At 45.6% G+C, this 23,296-nt stretch overlaps 2 protein-coding genes across 17 annotated transcripts in view; one reads left to right on the plus strand and one right to left on the minus strand.

The window, feature by feature from the left end:
- Positions 1 to 8,847, plus strand: part of MEA1 (male-enhanced antigen 1) — a 215,945-nt gene extending 207,098 nt beyond the window's left edge. The window contains exon 4 of the transcript XR_008971424.1: positions 8,835 to 8,847. The gene's annotated coding sequence lies outside the window, so the exon portion shown is untranslated. The remainder of the gene's footprint in view (positions 1 to 8,834) is intronic.
- Positions 1 to 23,296, minus strand: part of TTBK1 (tau tubulin kinase 1) — a 76,737-nt gene that overhangs the window by 11,698 nt on the left and 41,743 nt on the right. For all 16 annotated transcript variants that reach the window (XM_057402744.1, XM_057402664.1, XM_057402637.1 and 13 more), the window contains 3 exons: positions 22,407 to 22,626; positions 18,757 to 18,932; positions 15,728 to 16,286 (listed from right to left, as the gene is read on the minus strand). In XM_057402744.1, coding sequence (XP_057258727.1) covers positions 15,728 to 16,286; positions 18,757 to 18,932; positions 22,407 to 22,626 — 955 coding nt within the window. The remainder of the gene's footprint in view (positions 1 to 15,727; positions 16,287 to 18,756; positions 18,933 to 22,406; positions 22,627 to 23,296) is intronic.

The raw sequence follows: 23,296 nt of genomic DNA on the forward strand, positions 1-23,296 counted from the left end.
TACATCAAATAATCCTTAGAGACATTTCCCAGAAGTTAATCTTGTTGCTGGCCCATGGAACTGCAAGAGCAGGTCTGCGTGTTCCAGCCGCCCAAACACAAACCTCACGGTATAACAACGCAATCAAAAGGAAGTTAGTACCGCAGGGATCAGCCTTTATGCATTTAAAGGTTTAACGTTACCCAAAATAGGTGTTTGCATACCAGTACATTACATCCTGAGTGGCAGCACCTGCCACCAGCTGATGGCGAATGGAGGGGTATGTGTGCTACAGGACACTGCATTAAGAAACCGCGCTGGGCCAGGTTGCCAAAATCAGCTCTGCCACAAGCAAAGGAGGCCAGTGTGCCACCTGAACCAGACACCACGGGGATACTGACCGAGATCCATCCTCTGCAACAGCCTTTTGAGCACTTGGATGTGTGCAAAGTGGCCCATGACCGGCATGGGAACGCTTTTGTAAGGCATGACCACATATGGCTATTCACACGCCACGTGTGGGTCATGAACACATAGAAACATACATACAATCAGAAATGGAAGCTCCAGCAAAAAGCATCCCAACACCACCCTGGGGACAAAAGTGAACTCAGGAAGCACATCTGGCTTACTTTGGTCAACCTCTCCAGAACCTCTCACTCTGTCAACTAGAGGGGAAGCAGGTCAAGAAGAAAGCACCCAAAGTGCTCCAGCCGACAAACACCTGGGGCAGTTTATTCACTACAGTCACTAACAGGAGTTTAGGGATTTGCAAATCATCCATGATTTTCAAGGCTTCAGACCTTGTTTGCTAGGTAATGTAGTTTTTTATATCTTGCCCCTTGAAGCCCATCTGTTACTGCCAACAGAGCTCCATAAATACACTGCAGCTATCTCCAAACAGTTCTTTCCCATTTGGGAAAAACAGAAAAGGAAAAACAAAAATGAAAGCTTCCCTTTTGAACAGACTGGGATAAAAGAGCCCTTTCTTCTTCAATGTGAAACCGATCTCAGCTCCTGGTTGAGTTCTGAGAGCGGCGCGAATAAATCTCCACTGACAACCAACCATTAATAAAACGCATCATTCATGTAACCCAACCCTTTACAATTACAGTAAGAATAACGAAGGTCATTGATGCAGTATTATGCGACTGGATAGCACAGAGATTCTGTGTAGCTCAAGGAAAAGATTCTAGATCCCCTGAACAAACGCAGTGGGCATCAGCAATCCCTCCAGATGAGCAGCAGAAAAATCTCTCTCTGTTTTCAAGAACAATCTTGTGCCACTGCCCAACACTTTGAGGTTCCACATATACACATCACGGCAGATGGAGGTGTGAGAGGGAAGGGCATTAGAAAACAGGGAAAGGACTGAACACATTTTTCCATGCTTTCCGATCTTCAGTCTCACAGCGCATCCTATCGTTGAGCTATTTTACAATACAGGACTAAAGCAGCAGGGGTTATATTTCCTTGCCTTAATTTTATTTACATAGGATCACAGCACCAGTGTCAAACAGTGCACTTCCACAGGAGAGAGCGAGTGAAGCTCCTGGTGATTCGCAGTCAAGGAAATACCTCAATGCTATTAGGTTATATTTGGTATATAGGTCCCGCCCGCTCTCCAGATCATGAAATGGCATTCTGCCTCCTGAATTCGCTTTGTGCAATCAAACTCTCACATCTGGCTTCAGCCTGACATGTTCTGAAATGGCTTTATTTGCTGCTGGCTTCCTCAAACAGCAGGGAAGTGACTCACAGGAAAAATAAAGCACTTGGGAATCTTTTGGATTAAGAGGCCATAGGAAGATATGAGGGCTGTGACTATCAGTACTGTTTCTGAATAAACTCTGGAAAGGCTAAATTGAGATGAGGATTCCCATCCGACTGCAGAAGGCTTCTACTATAAAACAACTTCTAAGTCTCTCAGAAGAGGCCATAAAACTTGGGGCAGTGTCGCGAGTGATAAAGATGGTATCAAAGCCTGGGGATGCTACTGAAGTAAAAGACAAATGAGGTAGTTCAACACTCCAAAGCCTTTTGGAGCTGCTCTGAAAGGAAACCCTTTGGAAGAAATGTTTGATGCAGGGAGCAGAGAAATGTCCCAGACAACACCTGTGTTGTTTCTCATCTTGAAAGGCTCACAGCCTAGAGGAGACAGAAAAGAAGGTGGATGCTAACTGGCTATGGAGTCACCTTTGGAGAAGAAAACCCAATGACTGAAGAGTCACTCAGTCCTCTCTGCCTCATGAGTGGGCAGGAGAAGCTGCTGAGGACACGTTTCCTTATTAACTGATCAGTTTGAAACAACAGGCCTTTTGGCAGAGGTCCTATATGCAAAAAATAGATCAAAAGTTGATGGGTTTTTTTCACCTCAAAAAGGCAAAAAAAGAAGATTTGTGACTGATTCTCAAAGACGCGCTGCCTTCTCATGTAACACCACAGAAACGGCTTGGGAGATACGGTGAAAACCAGGATGGCATAAGAAACACAGAGATGCTTTAAAGCAACGAGATCCTTTGACAGCCTAATAGCAGTGGCACAGGTTAGGTAAGGGAAGAACCGGCATGGTATGTGCCCAAGTGAAGAATACCCATCCTCAAGGAAAAACATCCACCACTCTGTGATACCTCCAGATAGGACAGGCAATGAGAGGGAACATCAGCAAGTTAAAGTTTAGAATACGTAACCAAAGTGTCAGCTCTGTTGCACTTAAAATTGCCCTGTCCTGGCTGATTGAAATACTCTGCTTATTTCTGGTTTTATCTGGAACTCCTCTCCAATTCCCAGGCTGCAGAACGGGCACAGACACTTTGGCCAGCCCAGAAGACATCCAGAAGCTGAAGAACTTGTACAATTTGCAGCTGGAGTTGAGGCATTTTCTCACTTGCAGAGACCAGGCACCAATTTAAATGGAACTGAAGAGACAAGCTCCCAACAACAGAAATGGTGTTTAACCGGGCATTTACATGGGTTGCAATCAGATGGCAGCTGTGCCTTCAGGGAAAAAGCATTGCCAGCTCTCTAAATTTAGCTCCTCATGTACACAGTCATTCTGGGGAGTTTCTAAGCCCTGAGGATTCCAGGATTTGAAACTTGTGAACCTCTCCTGAAAATGGAAGGTATCTTCCATTATCATCTTTGAAATCAAACAGCCTTTAAACAACATGATCACTATTCCTCACACAGACTCCATGAAGAGCCGAGATTGCTCCAAGTGCCAAATGTGTCATTTTTCTCTGTTTCCTCCAAGGAAAGGAAGGGAGGGAAGGCAAGAGGTTGATCAAAGTGCTACTGGGACTATACGGTACAACATGGGATATGCAATATGTAGGAAACTGGTGCAGGAGGCAAGGTTCCCATATTCTTGGGAACAGCAAAGGCAGCAGGTAGTGCAGGTATCCAGGGACACAATAAGGATGCAAGGGATGAGATACCATAAATGCCAACGTAAGTCAACAATGGAGCAGGTGGATGTGGAGTGGAACACGCACTGGCAACCAGGCTGGAGTAAGAGTTTTGTCATACAGGGAAAATACACAATAGGCAAAGGGGAACAAAGAGGCAGCTAGATCTAAGAGAGCTTCTCAAGCAGTGAGGTGAAGGTACGCGAAGCCTACTAACAGCCCAGGGCTGCAGCTCCCTGCTGTTCTTGCATTGAAATTCAGATTTAAACATAAACTAATTGGGTGACAGCTAAGAAGCAGTATCTCTGCTTATAGAGCAATCCAGGAGACTCCAGAGGAGAATGTTAGCAGGTGAGTCAGCTGCCTTCTCTCAATCCAGTCTGGAGGCCAGCTGTCCAAGTACAGTTTATTCATCCTGGGCTTGAGAGGTGTCAGCTGCCACCATCCTGCACATCTCAGGTGGTGCCAGCTGCCTCCCAGCACTGAAATGAAGAAGGTACGCTCAAACTCTGAGTACCTCATAACAGAAAGGCAGCTAGAGCACCTTCCTTCCTACAAACTCCTCAGAAGTCACTTGGACACAGGATTGCAGAGGTGGGCTGATCTGTGTCTGTCCTTGAGGACCCTTAAAGTGTTCCTACCTGAACTAAAGAAAAGGGCTGAAGGAAAGGTCTTCAAGTCAATATCTGTCACACGGAAAGGAAAGCATTAGTGCAGGTTGGAAGTCTCTAGGAACCACAAAGACACTTGGCCCAACAAATACAACTTTTGAACCAGTCTGTCCCTTTCAGAGCAACAGGCTTGACCACCACAATGTCCAGGCTCAGACCCACAACATAGAGAAAGAGTGGAAGAGCAAGAGATGCTTTTCATCATGAAGAGGTAGCATAGGGATGGGATTATATCACCATATGGCTGTTTTACAGGGCATTTCTATCTTACATTCTGTATTCACTGCAACAAGAGAGACTTTAAACAGTGAAAGAGGTGATGCAACATAACTCTGCCACTTACCTGCCCTTCACTTACTTGGAGCCAACCCCCTCCCACTACAGCCTTCTCCACTGAAAGTAATGTGTGCTGCATAACTGCATTTACCCAACTCATGCCAGCTTAACCCAAGCATTTACAGTAACATCTTCACAGGAATCCTGTCTCCTGTGGGAAGGAGGGTGGGAAGAGAGTTATCAGTTAGAAACATTTCCCATTCTGCATAGAAAGAAAGTGCAAGGAACCAAGATATAAAAAGATGGCTTTTGTATGTATATACAATTGATGTGCATTTGCTCACTGAAGTAGAGCATGAGATCCTAGCAGCAGCTACCTGTCCTTCCGACGCTAATGGACTCTATCATAAAGGAGTAGCAAATGCTCATTTCAATCCTCATTTTGGATCTGAGGAGAACAAGTGCTATGTACAATGGGAAGCAAGAACATCTCTTTCAAGATGCAAAGCCTGCTCTTGGACCCTTCTGATGGACACAATTTGCCTAAGAGTCTGATGCTGAAAGGGATTTTTATTGCACTGAGATTGATTTGCACTGAGTGACCCCAGCTGAAGAATTTAAGTAGCTTTATCAAACATAAAAGGACACATAACTAGGGCACCTAACTTTTCAGCCCATTAACTCCATCATCACCCCATGAGGACTGACAGCCCTCCATCAGTTGTTCTTTTCCCCACTGACCCTGGCTTGCCAGTGCTGTCAGCTGTGCAAATGGACAGTGAAGCAAAGCAGGAAATGAACCAATGAACAACTTTCCTTCTGCAGGTCCGTGAGCCCCATGAACACGGGCACTGGCACAGGGGGAAGGCTCAAATGGATGGCTGGGATGGGGTGGGAGTAGAGGGTACCTCTTAGAGAACTGCTTCCGCACCTTGACTATGGAACTGCAGCTTTCAATGGGAAATGGCTGCCTGCCACCTCCCTTGAGTTTTCTAGTTGAAGGTTTTGGGGTTTTTTGTTTTGATTTTGGACATATTTACATTTATAATTGCAGTCATTATGAATGAAAAAGAAATAAATGCAATATAAATGTAATCTACCGAGGTTTTTCTTTAAAATGGCACTGTAACTAGTTTTAATATTAATTTATTACATTTCCAGAGATATAAAAAGAGCTATTTTCACATTTCTTCCATTTGCCAACTGGTCCTCAACAATGTGTGGATTCCACAGTAATTACAGCATTAGATGAAGATGTTAGAAAAAAAAAAATCTGCAAATTGACTATTTTTAATACTCTTTGCATACTACTGTAACATCAGGATTCCAGCCATTAGCACCAATTAATTTGTTCAGAATTAAACTGTAAAAGACATATTGAGCATGAAAAACTTCCCATAAAACCCAGGCGACAGCAGCATGTCCAGTTATTCTGGTATAGAGCCCAAATTTGATGGTTTAACATTGACTGGTTTAAAGATCAATATCCCACCTTACAGAATCAGAACAGCAAAGAATTCAGTGTCTCGTAACAACATGTTTCAGAGGTTTACCACCCACCTATGACTTCAGAATGAGCATCTTACTTCTAGTTTGACCTCTGTTACTTTATCTTCCAGCACCCAGAGCCTTATCTTTGCCTGGCAGACAAAAAACCCATCCTGCTCTCTTGAGACAGGTGCTCCTAGCAGCAATCACATCACTTATCTTATTAAGCCACCCATCTTCCTGTCACTGCAAGCTTTCTTCCTCAGTGATTTCTCTTCTGGACAGCCACTAAAGGCATGGCATAGTGCTGAGCTAAGGGCAGGAGATCAGGAGTCCTAAGGAGAACCATCTCCTCGCGTAAGAGACACCAGCATATAAACATACTTTCTTTGGTTAGTTGGTTTTCAATTGAGTAATAATTTTATCTAGAAGAAAATCTCATAAAAAGTCTGTATAAATCAACCATCTTTATCAATCACACTCTTGAACTTTAAAGCTTACTTGGCAAGAACAGATCTATATATAACCATGATGAGTGGTGGTACGTTACTGCCCTTTAAAATCTCTGTATGGAGCTACTGATCAGCTAGTCATTGGTTTTGTCTGAAAGGGGCAGGTTAGAGTTTGCCAAGACCCTGTTGTTCCCTCTTCTCACTGAGAAGATGATGCTATTACTTAATAGAACAATAGAAATTTTCATTCCTAAAGCTGACCTTGAAAAGTGACCATCAGCTACAAATTATCAGGAGCTACTGATTTTTAAATCTACTTCTTTCACAAATTCCATTTTCTCTGCAATGGTAAAGTCTCTACTGAACATGTTAAAAATAACACCAGAGCACAGTCTACCAAAGGGAGTCATTCCCTTCTTATGTCACTCTGGCAAAAGCAAAGCATTGCTCTCTGAGGTTTCTGGGCCTGACAACAAAAGAACTGGAAACAGGATTAGGCAACCGGCCAATTCAGTCCATGTATTTCTGGCAAAAATAAAACTGATCAAAAACTTGCAGATACACATTTTGGCTGGGCAGAGAAGTGTCCTGTTTGCTGATGTTCTTGGGGCAAATCAATAGAAATTGATGTCACCGATTCAAGAAGGACTGTGGGAAGAGACTGGTCATGCCCATGCTGCGTTTTCGCAAGGAGAGTGTGCTGCCCCCTCCACCTCCATCCCACCAGGATGCTCTGTGGGCAGGCAGCACACACCCAGCCTGCCTGAGCATGTCCTGCAGCATGCAGACCCACTGGGCAGGTCCTATAAGCTTCAGGAAGGACCATAGGTGGCTTATAGAAGAGTGAATGACATTAAGAGAGCCTCAGGCAGGGCAGATACACCTACAAAAATACGTATTTGGAAGGAAGCATTCATTGTAACTCCACTGGGAACACCCTACCTATGCAGTAATACCTCAGTGTCACAGCTTTCTTCCAACACCCATTTTCACATAAAAATCCCAGACTGGTTTGGGTTGGAAGGGACCTTAACGCTCATCGAGTTCCAACCCCTGCCACAGACACGGACACCTTCAACTAGGGCCTGTTGCTCCAAGCCCCATCCAACCTGGCCTTGAACACTGCCAGGGATGGGGCAGCCACAGCTTCTCTGGGCATCCTGTGCCAGGGCCTCAGCACCCTCACAGGGAAGAATTTCTTCCTAATGTCTCACCTAAATCTCTCCTGTCAGGTTAAACCCACATCTGTCTGAGCTCTCCATATGCTTTCCTTGTCAGTATCCTGTGTTTATATACATTCTGCAGAGTATATTACTTCAGACCTCCACTTTCCTAAAGCACTGAGCACCAGCAATGACCCTTTCATCATTAACCTTAACATCCATGCTGTCTCTTCTCCCAGAGGACCAGACCCAAGGCTCATTTCAATAGAAGACAGTTACCACACTCACTTCACAGAACGGCTTTGTGCAGTCTGGTGTTCCGCACTGCAGCTATACTGAAAGGGCAATATATCCCTGCAAACTCCGGAAATAAGGATACTTACGACAATGTAACTTTGACCCCCCCCATTCTTTCGAGGTTCAAGTCAGGTTTGGACAAAGGCTTTCAGGGACTCTGCATAACAAGTGCTGAGGCCGGTTTGTTTCTCAAGTGAGATCTGTTCCACAGACTTTTCAAAGCAAGGCCAAGAGGCAGGGCTGCTCTGCCACTGAAAAGCTGCAGGTGCCTGAAAGTTTCGGGATTTAGAAAAAGTGGAATATGCAGCTGGATCAGCAGGAAAATCCTTGCTGTCCGCCTCTTGACAGTCAGCGCCTCTGGGGGAAGGCAGGTAGATTTGGAGCAGCTTAGGAGTGGAGAGCAGACAAACAGGTCCACTGTCATGGAACAGAAGCAAAGTCAAAGGGGTGGAAATAGATGGTCGCTGTGTGGAAACCAAACTGCAACAAAAGCAAAGAAACAAAGAGCTACGTAACCCTAACTCCACAAGAGGGGCAGATCCTGAGGTCCTGCCTCAGATGAGCTTCCAGTGGGAGTCTGCCTGTATCTAAATGGAGTAAAACCACCTATAGGTTTGTCCTAGTGTAAGACACCAACAAAGATGCTTGAACCAACTCGCCCCGGGGAAGACAACGCTTGCCGATACCTCCACAGTCTCTCCCCTCCAGTCACAATTAGGCATTGATTGCCCGTGTTCAGTGAGGCAGCCCTGCACTTCCTACCCCAAGGCTGCAGGACGCGCGAGGGAGTCTCTGAGATGAGCCCTGGCATCCGCCTCTTTCACACATCACACGTTCCCCTTCTGCGTTCTCCTCTTCGGCCATGCTGCCGCCCCTCGCCCAGGGTGCTGGGAGGTTTAGAAAGGCAGATGTTTTCAGTCTCGGTGGGGTCTGGTTGCAGGGGCTTTGGAAGTTACAGGTACCTCAGTCCAGTGTTGTCTGGGATTCAATATTGCATTAAGTGGTGACACATTGTGGGCAGGTGGGATCTATTATTGCATTATGGAGGCTGCTGCTTCCCTGACCAGGCTATGTTTTGTGTGTGAAGCGGGCCCACACCTGCTGGAGCTGGGACCTGGAAATGCGGAGGACGGAAGGCATGAGTCTGTGGTTTCCTGCCGTGAGGGGCATGTGCCTGCGGTGGGGCATGCGCACGGGGCTGCTCTCCGCCGAACGGCTGCGCTGTATGAAAGTGCCACCAACGTGAGGGTAGTGTTCTGTCTCCAGGGTTGAGGAGGAGAAAACGGAGGACGCCAGTCTTCTCAGGGGGCTGTACCTCGGGAGGGAGTGCTGAGAAGGCCTGTCCTCCTCCAACTGAAAAAGACCAAGAAGAGTGGAGGAAAAGGTGTCAGGCAAAGACTTGACTCGCCCCTGGTTTGTGATGCGCATGCTGCGGACATCTTCGCCGGCGGATGAAAAATGCCTTTCTGCCCTACGTGGGGCTCTACTTACTGCTCTGTGCCTACACCTTCCCAGGGATCTGCCCCTACGAGGGGCCTGCCTTGGTCTCCCCAGCCATGCGCAGACGCAAGTGACACCAGCAGCGTCAGCCTCTGCTAAGTCAGTCCCCTCCTCTGGCCTCACCTCTCTGTTCCTCTGGCATCACTCAGCTCCTCATTAGGCTACTCATACCCCTTGCATACAGGCAGCAAACCCACTTGGAAACCACGTGTACGAGAAAAGGTGAAACACCCGGGCTAATATGATTCTATCTATTTAAAAGTGAGGGATTCTCAGGGGCTCTTTCAATGGCTCTTACTAAAACTCACTCCAGGGATTCGTAAAGGCAACTCTGGGGGCTGTTTGCTAGTGGACTTTCCTTTTCTCACGCTGCTGGCCTCCCGATACACTTTTCTATCGAGTCCCTGCAGGGGGAGTGTTAATGCTTCCAGTCTGGAGGACAGGCAGCGGCTGGAAAGGCAGGCACAATTCTCCTTGCAGTGAGAAATTCAAACCACAGGAGGAAATGAGGAGAAGATGCGCTCTTAGGCCCCTTCTCAGCTTCTGTGATCCTGGGATGGCCAGGAGAGGGAGGAAAGTATACTTACAGAGGACACCTTGTGCCAGGATGAGATCGTAGTCCCTACCTTCCCTTTACACACTGAATGGAAGAGAGAGGCATTACAGGAATGACTTCAGATTCTTCACCCTGAAAACACTAAGCCCTTCCTCGGCTTTCTACCTCTGCTGTGAAACGAGGGCTTTCGCAGCTGCCAGCAACCTCAGCTTCCAAAACCAGGTCATTTTTCCTGGAATTATATTTTCCCTTTCAAATCCACTCCCTTCCTTGTACTGCATTCCTTCTCAGGAAGTCTCTGCAGGTTTCACAATGTAATTGGCAGATGTGAAAAGGCAGTATTGTATTTTCTTATGCCAGCACTGCTCTCCTTACCTTACTAGAGATGCTGCCCTTGCAAATGATACAAGAAAAAGAGCTAAACTTCTTCCAGTCTCATCTCCTTCCTGTCACCTTCAATATCTCTGCAGTGCTTTGAGGAAGGCACCTTATCTTCATAAGCATCTGAGAACTACTTAGCTTGTGGTGGGCATTAAATGTGAAAAGGAATTATTCACAGTCCTAAATGTGCTGCGTGTCACTGCATGGATCAGACTTTCAGATAATAATAATATAATGCTGTCACACAGAGTATTTGAGAGAGAAAAAGAGATTCTAGTCAGCAGCTCTGATTTCTCATAAAGACAACCATCTCTTCTTTGTGTAGATGGTGCAGACTTTCAGTCCTGGGTGTACTGGTTGGAGGCTGCTCAGCTAAGTGTACTGGAATTCATATTATTACTTTTTCCTCCATGTTTGGGCTCAGCATGTTGTATGGTTTCCGATGAATACATCATTCCTACATGGTAGAGATTTCTCAGATCAAAAAAGATCACTCCAGCTACCCAGATGAACCTCCTTTACAGCACACGACCAAGCACATTGCACCCCAGCAGCAAGCAGACTCTGGTATTGCTGCCTCCTGGCTAAAGCTGAGGTTACAGACGTATCATTTATCTTCACTGATGCCCTAATGCTTAAATGACAGAGTCAGTGCTGGAGATTCTGCCCCTTTATTCCCATGCCATTGGCAGCAATCAGGCTGGACCACCTTCCATTAGGCCTATTCTGTTCTGTTTGGACAGGACACCTCTCACGTGAAGTCCCAGAAAAATGTGATGTTGATAAAGCTCAATACATTTGAAAGTTATAAAATGTAATTAGGGATTTCTACTGAGCTTAAGGTTTTGATAGTTATGACCTATGTGTTATTCATAAACATATAAAATGAGCAGACCTGATGATACTTTTAAAATAGCACCTTTTTGCTGATCCTTTTTTCCCAACACATGGATGGATAGGGACTTTGAATCTGAAGACCATAAGGCAGAGAGGCCACTCTACATACACCTTTCTCCATCATCTGGTAAGCTCTTCTCACATGGAGGGAAGCCAGAGGAGCTGTATGTCAAAGAAACACATAATCTACAACAGGCACCATGTGGAGCTCAATGGGAATTACACCCAGTGAGGGGCAATGAGCCTGCCCCTCTTCTGCAAATGGAAATGCCCACGGAAAAATGGTCCCTCAGAGCAGCTCACAGACGATGCTGTAGGAGGGAAAGGAAACCAAGACACACAGCACCTTTTCATACCTCATCTTTCCTGCTGCCTTCCTTTCCCAGCCCACCTCTTCTCTCAGGTTTATAATCCTGTGGTTATAAATCTGAGAGCCTTCTGTGCTTTGCTTCTACCCACTGCTTGATGATTTCAGCATAGCCTTCCTTCCTTCTGCCTCAGAGCCAGAGAAAATGCAGTTTCTGTCCTACCCACTTGCTGTCTATAGGCACTCCGGCACTGACAAGGATTCCCTCATCACTACTCCAGGGTCCAAACTATAACCTAGACCAAGCCCTGCTCAGCCTTCAGTCCTCGGTCCAAATCACACTTAGTTCTTGAAGGTAACAGACCCAGGGCAACCCAGGTGTCTGCTCCACATGAATCAGAGAGGCAGTACAGATCACGCACAGAGCGCTACAGCCCTTTCCTTGTCGTGGGGCAGTCCTCTCTTGTGTCCCTTCCAAAGGGATAAACATCACCAACTCAAATCACAGGAGGAAGAGAACAGCATAGGGGGGTCTCTGAAGTTGTCATTCCCTGACCTGAATATAAATTTGAGCTTTAGAAATGACTGAATTTAGTTGAGCTGTACTGCTCCCAAGGGTAGCCAGCCATCATCATGACTGTAGCATCCCTCAGATGAGACAATAATGAGGTTCAGAGCACAGGGGCACCCATGGGCTCAGCACCAGAACAGGGAATGTTTTCTTGGCTCAGTGAGGGTCTAAGCACAGTTTTCCACAGAAACCAGTGATTCTGGGCAAAGCTGGCTCCCAGGTGAAGCTCACCCAGGCAGCCTGTGCAATGTGCTGCTGCCTGCCTCTTGTCTTACCCACAGGGGGTATTTACCAGCACAGGTCTTCCCACTGAGCATCCTTGTGTGATCTCTCAGCAAAAACACCCATGGTGGGGTGGGTTCCACCTGCCTCCATCTCAGGGTCAAGACATGGAAAATTAGAACAGCGAGTCAGTTTGTGGCATTCCCTGGCTGTGAGGGAAAACAGGCTAATGTAGCACCAAGGGAGATTTTATAGAGTGATTCTAACTACCCAGCTAAGTTGGTAAGGAAATACACCGGTGCCTCTTCACGCTGGGACCTCTTCTAAAAGATGAATTCTTGGTAGACAGGACTAAGACAGAGCGTCCAGTAAAATGCTCTGAACTGTGCAGAATATATCCAAGAATAGGTAAGGAAGAGTTAATATCATCTTCCACTATCACTTGTGTTTTTTATTGTGGTCAGGCATGCTTTAGGCAGGCAAGCCTCAAACCCTTTTGTACAGTGCCAACTACGGTAGCAGCAAGGGAGATCCCGAGTCAAGAAATACCTATGAGCACAGACCTACCGTCAGGAGTAATTGCTAAAATTCATCAATGTATGATGATTTATATTTCTTTCCAACAGAGAACACAGCAGCAAGTTGCCATTCCTGCCAAGTGTCAGTGAATTTACTCAATGTCTTTAAGAACATGACTTAAATGATATTGCTATAAATTACTTCCATCAATAACAGCAATCCTATGTCATGATGAATATGTAAACAGAGGTGCAGGCTCAATTGCTTTTTCCCCTCAGTTTTAGCTATTTCTATAGCTCTATCTGCATATCAGTGCATAAAAGCAAGCAGAGATTTATTAGTACATTCCTGACACACACACATCAAAGCAAACTCCAAGAGCTTTCTGAACAGCTTGCTGGGTGCTCAGTGCTGCACAGACAGAAGGGCTTGAACAGGATATAGTTTCATGACAGATCTATTCTCCTATATCACGGCTTCCCCTGGAGTCTGCGCTCCAGTGGAGCTGCCTTCTTGTCAGCTGAAACTGGGAGACAACTAAGATGTAAGAATCTTTGGGTCAGAAATGTCCCCAGGCTATTCAAAGCCTCCTCTGCGCTTCACTTGCCCACAGCAGCATTTGATCCTACTGTGCTCCCTCTTACACCCACAGTTTCAAGAGGACACGACCATCCCTCACACACGCACTACAATATCTTTCTTCCAACAGGTTCATTCAGTTGAACAAACATGTGAGCTCTACATGAGGGTAACCTGGGCAACTACAGGTTGTGCAGGCTGGAAAGGCCACAGAGCATATCCTCTTGGAAGCTGTTTCCAAACACATGAAGGAGAAGGTGACTGAAAGCAGTTAGCATGGAAATATGAAGACATGTCTACAGAGTCAGGCTGAGAGAGCTGGGCTTGTTCAGCCTGGAGAAGAGAAAGCTCTGGGGACACCTTAGAGCAGCTTCCAGTGCCTGAAGGAGCCAACAGAAAATCTGGAGAGGGGCTTTTGACAAGGGCCTGTAGGGACAGGAAGGGTTTAAGGGGGAACGGTTTAAACTGAAGAGGGGAGATTTAGATGAGATCTTAGGAAGGAATTCTTTACTACGAGGGAGGTGAGGCCCTGGCACAGGTTGCCCAGAGAAGCAGAAGGGCTGGAACTGGATGATCTTAAGGTCCTTTCCAACCCTAACCACTCTATGATTCTATGAGCTTATTCATGTCCCAGTCAACTGTCCCTCCACCTCTGCTGTACCCAAGACTTCTGCTTTTCCTGTAGGCACCAAGTCACTTTTTCTTTGAGAGTCAGAGACCAGTTATGTGGCAGCAAATGGAAAACCACGAATGTCACTGCAAAGCTGTGTACACAGAGGCACCTGAAGGATCCCGACAGGCAACAGAAGCACAACTAAATCCCGGCCAGCCAAAAAAAGGCCACTGCTGGTCCATACGTACAGAGCTACAAAGGAGAAACTAGAGGGTATTTCAGAACACAGCAGTTACAAAATGCACATCTACAGGAGAACCAAGGCTGTCTAATGTATTAGCAGTGAACCCCACGATCCCACTCATTCCCCTTTTTCTGCTTGATTTGCAAACATCCCTGTGCAGTGATAAGCAGCCTCCCTACTGCATCATACCCAACTCCCCCAGTCAGTTCACACAGCAGTGTTAGGTGCCATAGCCAAGAAGGTAGCTCCAGCCTACTTCAGCTACACTAAATATGTCAGTGAAGTGTCTCTGCTGATTCTTACAGCTGGTTCTTGCCACGTTCACTGCATCTTGCAGCTCATCTTGCACTGACCAGCATTGTAAGTGTCCAGAGCAAATTCATACACAGACCCTCCCAAATCTCTGATCTTGCCTATGCAACCCCTAGATAACTGGGTTATCCAACATATTGACTTTATACAGCAAACGCCTCCACCTAGGAACCTTGCCACTGGATGCAGTCCCCATGAGAAGAATGTACTGCTAGGATTTCATGCTTAGCAGGCCAGTCCCACTAGTGCTGCTGTCAGTATTTCTATCCTTCCTGTAAATGCTGCAGCCTCATACACATTAGCAAGCACAACAGGGAATGGGAGATGGAGTTACCTATCTTCCAGACTGCACAAAGGCCTACTGCAGATGGGTATCACCCTGTACATGATCTGAGACTCGCCCGCTCCTTGCTGCACTTGTGGATCCCATGTGGATGAGAGATCTTCGTTAACATACAAATACAATAAGCCCTCAGGAGAGCAATTTTATTGTCTCTTGCAGTGGACACTCTGTGACAGCCTTCTTTTGAATGTCTGAGAAGTGACGATTAGATATGATAGAGGAACTTTGAACCTAAAAGTATACCATGTTTTTTCAGGTAATCTCATAAACTACCTCCCACTAAAAACTGAACTTCTTTATATCACAGATGACCACAAGAGAAAAATAAAAGGCAAAGCAGGAAGAAAAAAAACCCTCTACAACTATCTGGAAAAAAGACAGTAGGTCAAGTGAGTAAATACCTGGTAACGGCAATGCCAGTCACTGAAGCAAGGTTGATGGGATGTGTGTGCCGGTTACTCGGAGCTTTATTATGTATTTAGAAGAAAGTTTCATTTCAGGGAGTTCTTTTGTTATCTGCACTGCTGCAGGCCTGCCCAGTGCTGATGGACAATTAGATTAGAGGGCATTCTCTTGCCACACACTGCTGTTGCTGATGAGAAACTATGTGGAGAAGATTTACTAGCAACACCTTCATAGAACTAAGCAGTTATTAACACTGTGGGAGAGCAATAAGAGAACTGATTGAGGATATCCACAACTACAACAGTGCTCTCCTCTTGTGCCTGTGCCAAAATGGCTTAAAGATCTTGATAACAGCATGTCCTCAGTAGGGGACAATGGTACTAGCTATAGGGAGCACTTCTAAGGTGCTCACAACATTTGCAAGCACTGCCAGAAAGAGTTTCACAAGAGCATCCATGCTTGGAATCACAGACTTCTCCAGCACAGCTGAGGTCTCCTAAGATGATGATATGCTAGGCAACAAGACACAGACCCAGGGATCTTACCTGTCTCTGAGGACCAGTAGGTTCAGATTCTCGTCTCCTTTGTCGGATAGCTGGTGCTGAATGTAGGGGGGAGTGGGCTGGACTTCCTGTCTGCTGTTCATGTTTACTGTCAGATACTGTTTGAGAAGGTCCTTCATGTCTGTGGGAACTGTCCTCCTCAGTCACAGGCTGCATGCCCCGACTTCGCCCATCGTGCGTCTTCGGCCTGACAGCAGCATCTGCCCCCAGGCGCCTTCTCTCCTCACCATCTTCAATCGGTCTTAGCTCCTCAGGCTCCTCATCTGTGGTCCCAGAGGTGCTTGGCTCAGCACCTGGGTGGAAGTCCTTCAGCTCTGTCTCCTTATCTATGATAACCCACTCCTTGCTGTCAAAGTCCTCCTCCTCTGCAAGTGGCACTGAGCGGAAAGCATTGCTGAGGGCTTCATGTTCCACCGAAGCAGACACATCCATCCGACCACTTGCCTGCCGGTCAGCCTGGCCAGTATCAATGGACAGCATCTGGGCTGGCTGGGAGGAGCACACGAGCCGTGATGGAGAACCAGGTAAATCCATTCGAGATCTAAAGACAGAACACGAAGCCATTAAAAATACATCGGGTTTGTGTTAAAGTTAGGGATCGTAAGAGCTGTATAGTCCTTCCCACACGTTTCTTGGTATGCTTCAGAATTACAAGCTTAAGCAAAAGTATTTCTTTAGAACCTATGAGGCATAAGGGTATTTGCCCTAAAGTGCTTCAGTGGGGCAGCCAGTTTGGCATCTCCCTTCCTTGTAGATAACAGAAGCTGTGGCTGCCCCATCCCTGGCAGTGTTTAAGGCCAGGCTGCACAGGGCTTGGAGCAACCTGGTCTAGTGGAAGGTGTCCCTGTGTGTGGCAGGGGGTTGGAACTGGATGATCTTTAAGGTCCCTTCCAACCCAAACCAGTCTGGGATTCTAAATACTAAATCCACTGTCTGGCTTAACAGTGTCTCTGCTGACCTCCTATGACCTCTTCAACTGCACTGTGTTGTCTCTGTAGTGGCCACTGAGGCACTTGTCTTTCTGCTCTGTGTCACGATCCATGCTTCTCATTTGGCCTGCACTCGCTTTACTTCCCTATCCCAGAGGCTAGCAGCTTACCGCACAAACCAGCGTCTGCTGCCCAGCAAAAGACAGCTGCAGTGTGCTTTATGAAAGGATTTCAACAAGGACCATGCAAGAGCCTTGCACACTCTTCTGTGTGCGAGAAAGCATGAGGGGCAACAGGGAAGTGAGGGACCACTGAGTGAGGGTTGCTAAGCAAAACTGGCATCTTTAACAATGCAGAAGGCCAGAGCCAAGATGGAAAGAATTACAAGCAAATGAAATATTTGTTATAAAGAAAGAGGAATTAGACAAGGAGGTGAACCAAAGGGTGATACAGAGGAAGCTGTAAGTAAAAACAAAGCCATCTGATGGATCTGAAAGAAGCAGGGCTGCATTTGTTAAAGTCTTACAAATATATCATTGTAAGTAGGGAACACTAAATATGCAAAGAATGAAAAATGACCTATACTGTGTGTGTGAGGAACTGGATTTTAAAGAGCTGTTGCTAAAAGAAATGAATAAACTCTGGATTCAGCCAATGTCTTCATCTGTTCTGCAGCAGAGGAGAGGCTCCTGGAGTGGAAGCATTTCCCTGTGCTGGGATTCAGGTCTGTGTTGTGAAAAGACAAAACCAGGATAAAGGGAAGACTGTGTGGCAGAGTGAGGCTGTATTTGCACCATGCTTGGTGCAGGCTACTTGGAAGATGAAAAAGTATTTTGATTTGAAAAACAGGAGCTAAAGGAAGAACACAGGAGAAAGGGACGTGTTTTGGAGAACACACATTTTCTATATTGAACTAGCATGATGCTGAGTAGACAAGGAAGAGTGGGAGAAATAAAGGAAGGACTTAAGAGCTATTCATATATATATATTCAGTGAATATACAGGACTAGCGTCACTGACTGTTATAAATGGCTCTTTTCCCTTCCTATTTTAAATGGCCTTTCTTCTGAGCAAGAAAAGGAAGAGGTAGCAAGACCCAAGATTTATTATTTAAACCCTAAATTATTAATAGCAACACAATCAATCTTTCCTGAATTACAGAGAAGCATTGCAGCTTCCCACAGCCACCCAGGATAAACCACTACCTAACAGACAGGGGTAATGCTAAGAGGCACATCTTCTCTCTAGTTCTTTTTGATCCTCCTTCACTTCCAGCTACTGTCTCCTTGGGACTTTTCCTCTTGGCTGAAGTGTGACAGTTTGTCTCCAAGAAGAAGACCTGTCTCTCCTCTATCTCTTCTACAGGGGCCAATTTACCAGTACACCCTGCAACCACAGCCCATGCCCTGACTTCCAATGGGAGGAGGAAGACAGAGTAACAAAGGGTGTGAAGGGAGTTACCAGCACCAAGTGCTTTCATCTTGTAACACATCTTCTCCAACACACAATACTTTAAAAGCTGCTTTGCCTAAGCTTGCTTTTTTGTTTCTTTGCTGTGGATCTGAGACAAGGTACTCCCATGACCCTGAAAACCTGGGTGTGATGTGTACTTCTCACATGCAAATAAGTACAATGCTATATGCTGAAGAATGAATACTATTAGCACTATTACTGGAAAATAATGAAATAATGAAACCCACCAGATCAGGATCTGCCAGCTAGCTCCCAGAATACATGCGTCCCTGTACGTACCCTAAGATCCGGTTTTTGCTCCCATCTCAGGCCACCCAAAAGCTCTGTGACTATTCCCATTATCTCTGATCTGATGCTTTGCCTTCCCTTTGACAAATGTCGCCCCCTCCATCTCTGGAGTTCTTCCCATCCAGGGACAGATTAAGAATCATTCCCACTACCTCTCCTTATTAAGAGACACGAGTGTTTCATCAGAAAGATCATGAAAGCTCATGAACACCTCCCACAAGAAAAGAACTTCCAGTGCCTGGATCTAGTAGTTGCGTCGGTCTCAACAGTCATTCCTCACAACACTGCTAAAAGCCATGAGGCTACAGAGGGTGAGCAAACCTTCTTTCATGTGGATCTGCTTTGCCATCAGCAGTGGAGAGGCGTTCCGACTCCGGGCTGTTCACACGGCGGTACCGCAGGGAGCGTGCTTGGGCGGTGGGGGACTCTGGAGGCACTCGGACAGGGGAGCTGGGGCAGACACCGTTTCTCTGCTCCTCTTCCACCATGCACTGAGTCTGTAGGGGGTAAACACAGGACAACCTCAAACTCTGACCAAGGACATTTACCTCCCATCCTTCACTGTTGCTCTGTGCTTTCTTCTAGGACACAGTTCCAGCTGCATTTTCATGATCTACACTGAAGGAATGCAAGGGCCCATAGGCCCTGGCAATTATCCAGTATTAAACAAGGTATGGATTTTAAATCCATTCAAATATTTAAACATCTTTATAGAGTAGCCTTTGCATTGCAGTTACGCTGAATAGTCAATCCAAAGCGTTCTCGTGGGCTTACCTACTTCACACGCAAACCCTGGTTATCCCAGATGCCTAAGAGCCCAGGTTCATCAATATTTCTCTATGCATTATAATGCAATGCACATAGTTTCACTTTTGATGAACTTGATATGACTTGGGCATCTCTTAATTCCCAGGGTGGTTTGGGATTTTTGTGGTTTTGTTTCTTGTTTTAATCTTGGTCCTCTAAACAAAGTCCTCCAGGACATACACTCATCCATACGGTGTGTAAGAGCTTTCCACAGACCCAAGGTCATGCAGAAACCTGAACATGCTAGAGGTCACTTGTGAGCATTGTGTGTTCATACTCTACTAGTACATATTTTCTGTTTTCATATGGCCTTAGGGAACTTGACAGGTTAAGGAGCAAAAGTAGATGACTTAACACAGCTGCCTTCTGCCTTCCACTGTGCTGCTTCCCCTTAGAAGAGAAGGCCTGCTTAAGCAAAAGCATAGAGGCAGAATGGTCCATGGGCTGCAGCAGCAGTCTAGGATTTACATTCAACCCTGCTGTGCTGCTTGAACACGACAGCCACATGCTGCCTCTGCGTGGGGATGTGTATTGAGGTGCCAGTGCAAGTTCCTAGTGTGGAGAGTGTTTACCCTTCTCTGCAGCATGCCCTACATTCACTTGTCCTCTATTAATGCCAGAAGCTCTGAATGTAAGCAGGCTTCCCAGCAAAATGCTGCTGATAAGACAAGTTGCCTTTGTACATGTACTGTGTATATGGCAAGTCAGTCACTGTCCATGAACAAGCAGATCAAAACCATCCAGGCTGGGTTTAGAATGTATAACTAAAAATCCTTTGCAGGTAAGGAAGGTGAAGGACTTTCAGGCATTGTAGGAAAAGCAGAATAGATGCCAATCTGTAACCCATCCAGGCCAGGAGAAGGTTAATGACGGTCAAATGTATTAGTGAGAGGAGCAAAGTGCTGATGTAACTGTAGGGTAACAAGCAACTTGGTAATACCCAAGAGCAGAGAACTGGGGGAGGGTGTGGGAGGGAAAGAAGAGGCTTCTGAGAAACACAGAATGAGAACTTTGATCCACTGGAGGAAGGAGAACCAGAAGGAAGACTTAAGTCAGTGACAGTAAGCAAGGAAAAACTGTCCTTAGCACAGAAATGGGAGAAGCGGGATAGGAGGACATTTGAACTGTGTGAACAGAGAAATAAGGAAGACCTTGGAGAGGTAGTGGGGAGAAAAATCATAGCAAGATCCACTCCTCACCTAAATACAAAGAGCAAGACAGGGAGAGCCAGAGTTACTTCTAGTGCTACAAGACTGGAAGATGAAGGATGATTAAGCTGTAAATAGCAGAAGGGTGCTTTACACACCAGCTGCCTTTGCAGTCCTGAAAGACACAAGGGATGCCTGAGATCACAAGCAGAGGTGGGGCTCTGCCCTTACAGATCAAATCTGCAGCCTCCTTCTTCTTCTCTATGTGGTGACTGTGAATAAAAAGTAAAACCTGATTCTCTCTCAGAGAACAGTCACACTAAAGATAACCCTCACAGAGAGAAAGGACAGACTTCTTCAGCTTTGGAGAGCATGATGCCCTGGGCTCTATTTCACAGACTGCTGCGTGGCTACAGAAGTTGTCAGAATTGAAGTGCTCATTGCCACACTGACTAACTCCCTAAGCTTCTTTGCCAGTACACTGACAAGAAATAGCATATCTCTCGGCAGAAGAATCACCTGGTCATGCTGTGGATGTTGTAGAAACCTCTCTTGTCTCTAGCTGTTGTTATGACAGGGCTTGTGAATGACAGCACCTGGTACCTAAGCCATAATGTACAACTAGCACGCAGAAAGGACATTTGGGACTCCCTTGTCAACACCTCACTTGGACTGAAGAGCATCAAGGCAGCTGGCGGTTCAAAAGAACAGGAAAACACATAGGGGTTACTAGGACTTCTCTGTAATACTAATTTTTAGGGGGGTATGTTGGGGAAACAGAACTGTTCCATTCTGCCAGCCTGTTCTTATTATATGTGCCTTCGAATGAGAACTTCTGGGAATGCACACAGTTCCCCTGATAGAGATGAAGAACTGGGGGGATGTCACTGGTAATGTTCCATACAGATAACATCTTGATCCAAGTAATTTGCATTGGAGAATTTTAAGCAAGTTAGATGAGATTATTTCTTGTCCAAGAATAATGTTTCCTAATAAGACTAAGGATAGCGAGATACCTAAAGGGCTGAAAGGAATAACTTTGTGCCAGTGGAGACCGAAGTAAATTCTTGTCAGATACAGAAGTCTGGTAGATTTAACATGCTAGCCCATTAAAGACAGGTTTGTGAAGTGCATCTGATACACCCTGATAATATGTTAAGTCTGTTTGGTGAGGTTTCTCTGTTTCTACCTCGCATCATGCCATGTGACATGCTGATTTTTAAATCAGAATTAGGATTAACACAACAAATACTAATTTGCTTGCAATATGTAGAATGATCTCATAAATAAACTAACTGGCAGATTCATGTACATAACATTTAGTAAGAAATCATAATTCAGTGGGGATGCCTCCAGGAAATTGGGTAACGCTTACAAGAAACGACTGAGAAACAGCGTAGGGATTGTGAGGAAACCCAACTGAAGTATATATACTTCCTGCAAGCTAAAAAGTCTAATATGATCCTGGAATGAGGAAAATATTAAGCGATAGTTTCTCTGGCTCTTCACAGGGGTGAAAACACCATCAGATGCCCTTTATAAATTGGGCTAACCTTAGAATAGAAAGTTAAAAATCGGAAGAGAAAAACTAGTAATGATTCATGATGGAGAAAAACATGGCTTATGAAGACATCTCTGATGAAAGGTATTTAACCAAGAGCTCAGGACACAATAAAATCTTGGTTTATAATTTCCAAACCTGGGACGTTTCTGATATTGTATCAGCTATGCAAGGACTAGAATTCCGCCGCTTGAGTTAGCAAGATCCTAGCTATTGACATAATGATTGTACAAACGATTGGCTCCATTATTACTGGCTCCCCAAATGTAATTTGCATGACGATCCAAATTAATCCCAATGGCTTCGTGGAAAAATTGTTTGTAATTTCCAGTTTCCTCAAGGAAATTCTACAGTGCTTTTTGGGCTGCACCACACTGGATGCAGTGGATCCAAGCAGCTTCTAGCAGTCTATCCCTAAATCCAACAGCCACCGGAGGTAAAGAGATGTTCTTTACTTTGCTGATGCTGATCCTGAGTTTGTTGCGATTCACATCTGTCTCTTCCCAAACTTCCCCCTCATTGAACGCAGTGTTTGGAGCCTGACCAAGACCTTCTGCTGGCCGGCCTGACAGGATGGGAGGAGCATTCTCTTGATCACTCAGATGTTCACCCTGCAGGACATCCTCAGTGTTCTCACGTAGCAAGTCCCCAGGCACCGGAGTGACATTAACCACCCTGTGGTAGAGACAAGAAGTAAGATTATTTGTACTTAATGAAGGAGGCCCACCACTCTGCCCAAAGAAATTCCTCAGCAGCTTTTAGGGTTGAAATAACACGCAGGCTAGCATCATCACAGAAAAGACAACCTGAAACAGAACAGGAGGATTCCACCTAACATACAGCCACAAAGACAGTGGGATGGATCAGTGAAAGCATCTTGAGACCCTTTATATGCAGGCTAAAAACTTCATATATGCCAATTACACAGGATTTAGCTTAGAAGAAACTTCCCCTCTTTGCATGAGTAAATGAGGCTTAAAAGGCCTTATAGCTTTTATTTTCTAAAATATTAAGCTTTTATCTTCTATAATACTACTAAGGATTATCATTATTCCTTAATGTCAGCCCCCTCAAAAGCACCAAGACAGATCAGTGAACTAAGCCTTATCAACTTTTGTTTGGACTCATCTCCATCTCTGAGCACCAAGCTCTGTGTACCTTTGCAGCAGCACATGAAACACTCTGTAGAGGTCGATGAGCTGTGTCAAGGTGTGATGAGTGCATGCATTCTGCTGGATTCAGCTCACTATCAACCATAAACCCACCCCACAGCAAGGCAACAATTGCCTCACAGGGAGCACTCTCCCAGAAGTTCCAGCCATGTATGCCATATAACATGCAAAAT

The sequence above is a fragment of the Pezoporus wallicus genome, unplaced genomic scaffold, assembly GCF_028554395.1.
Source record: "Pezoporus wallicus isolate ANWC-B61680 ecotype Strahan unplaced genomic scaffold, APGP_CSIRO_Pwel_v1 contig_7553, whole genome shotgun sequence".
Classification (NCBI taxonomy): Eukaryota; Metazoa; Chordata; class Aves; order Psittaciformes; family Psittacidae; genus Pezoporus; species Pezoporus wallicus.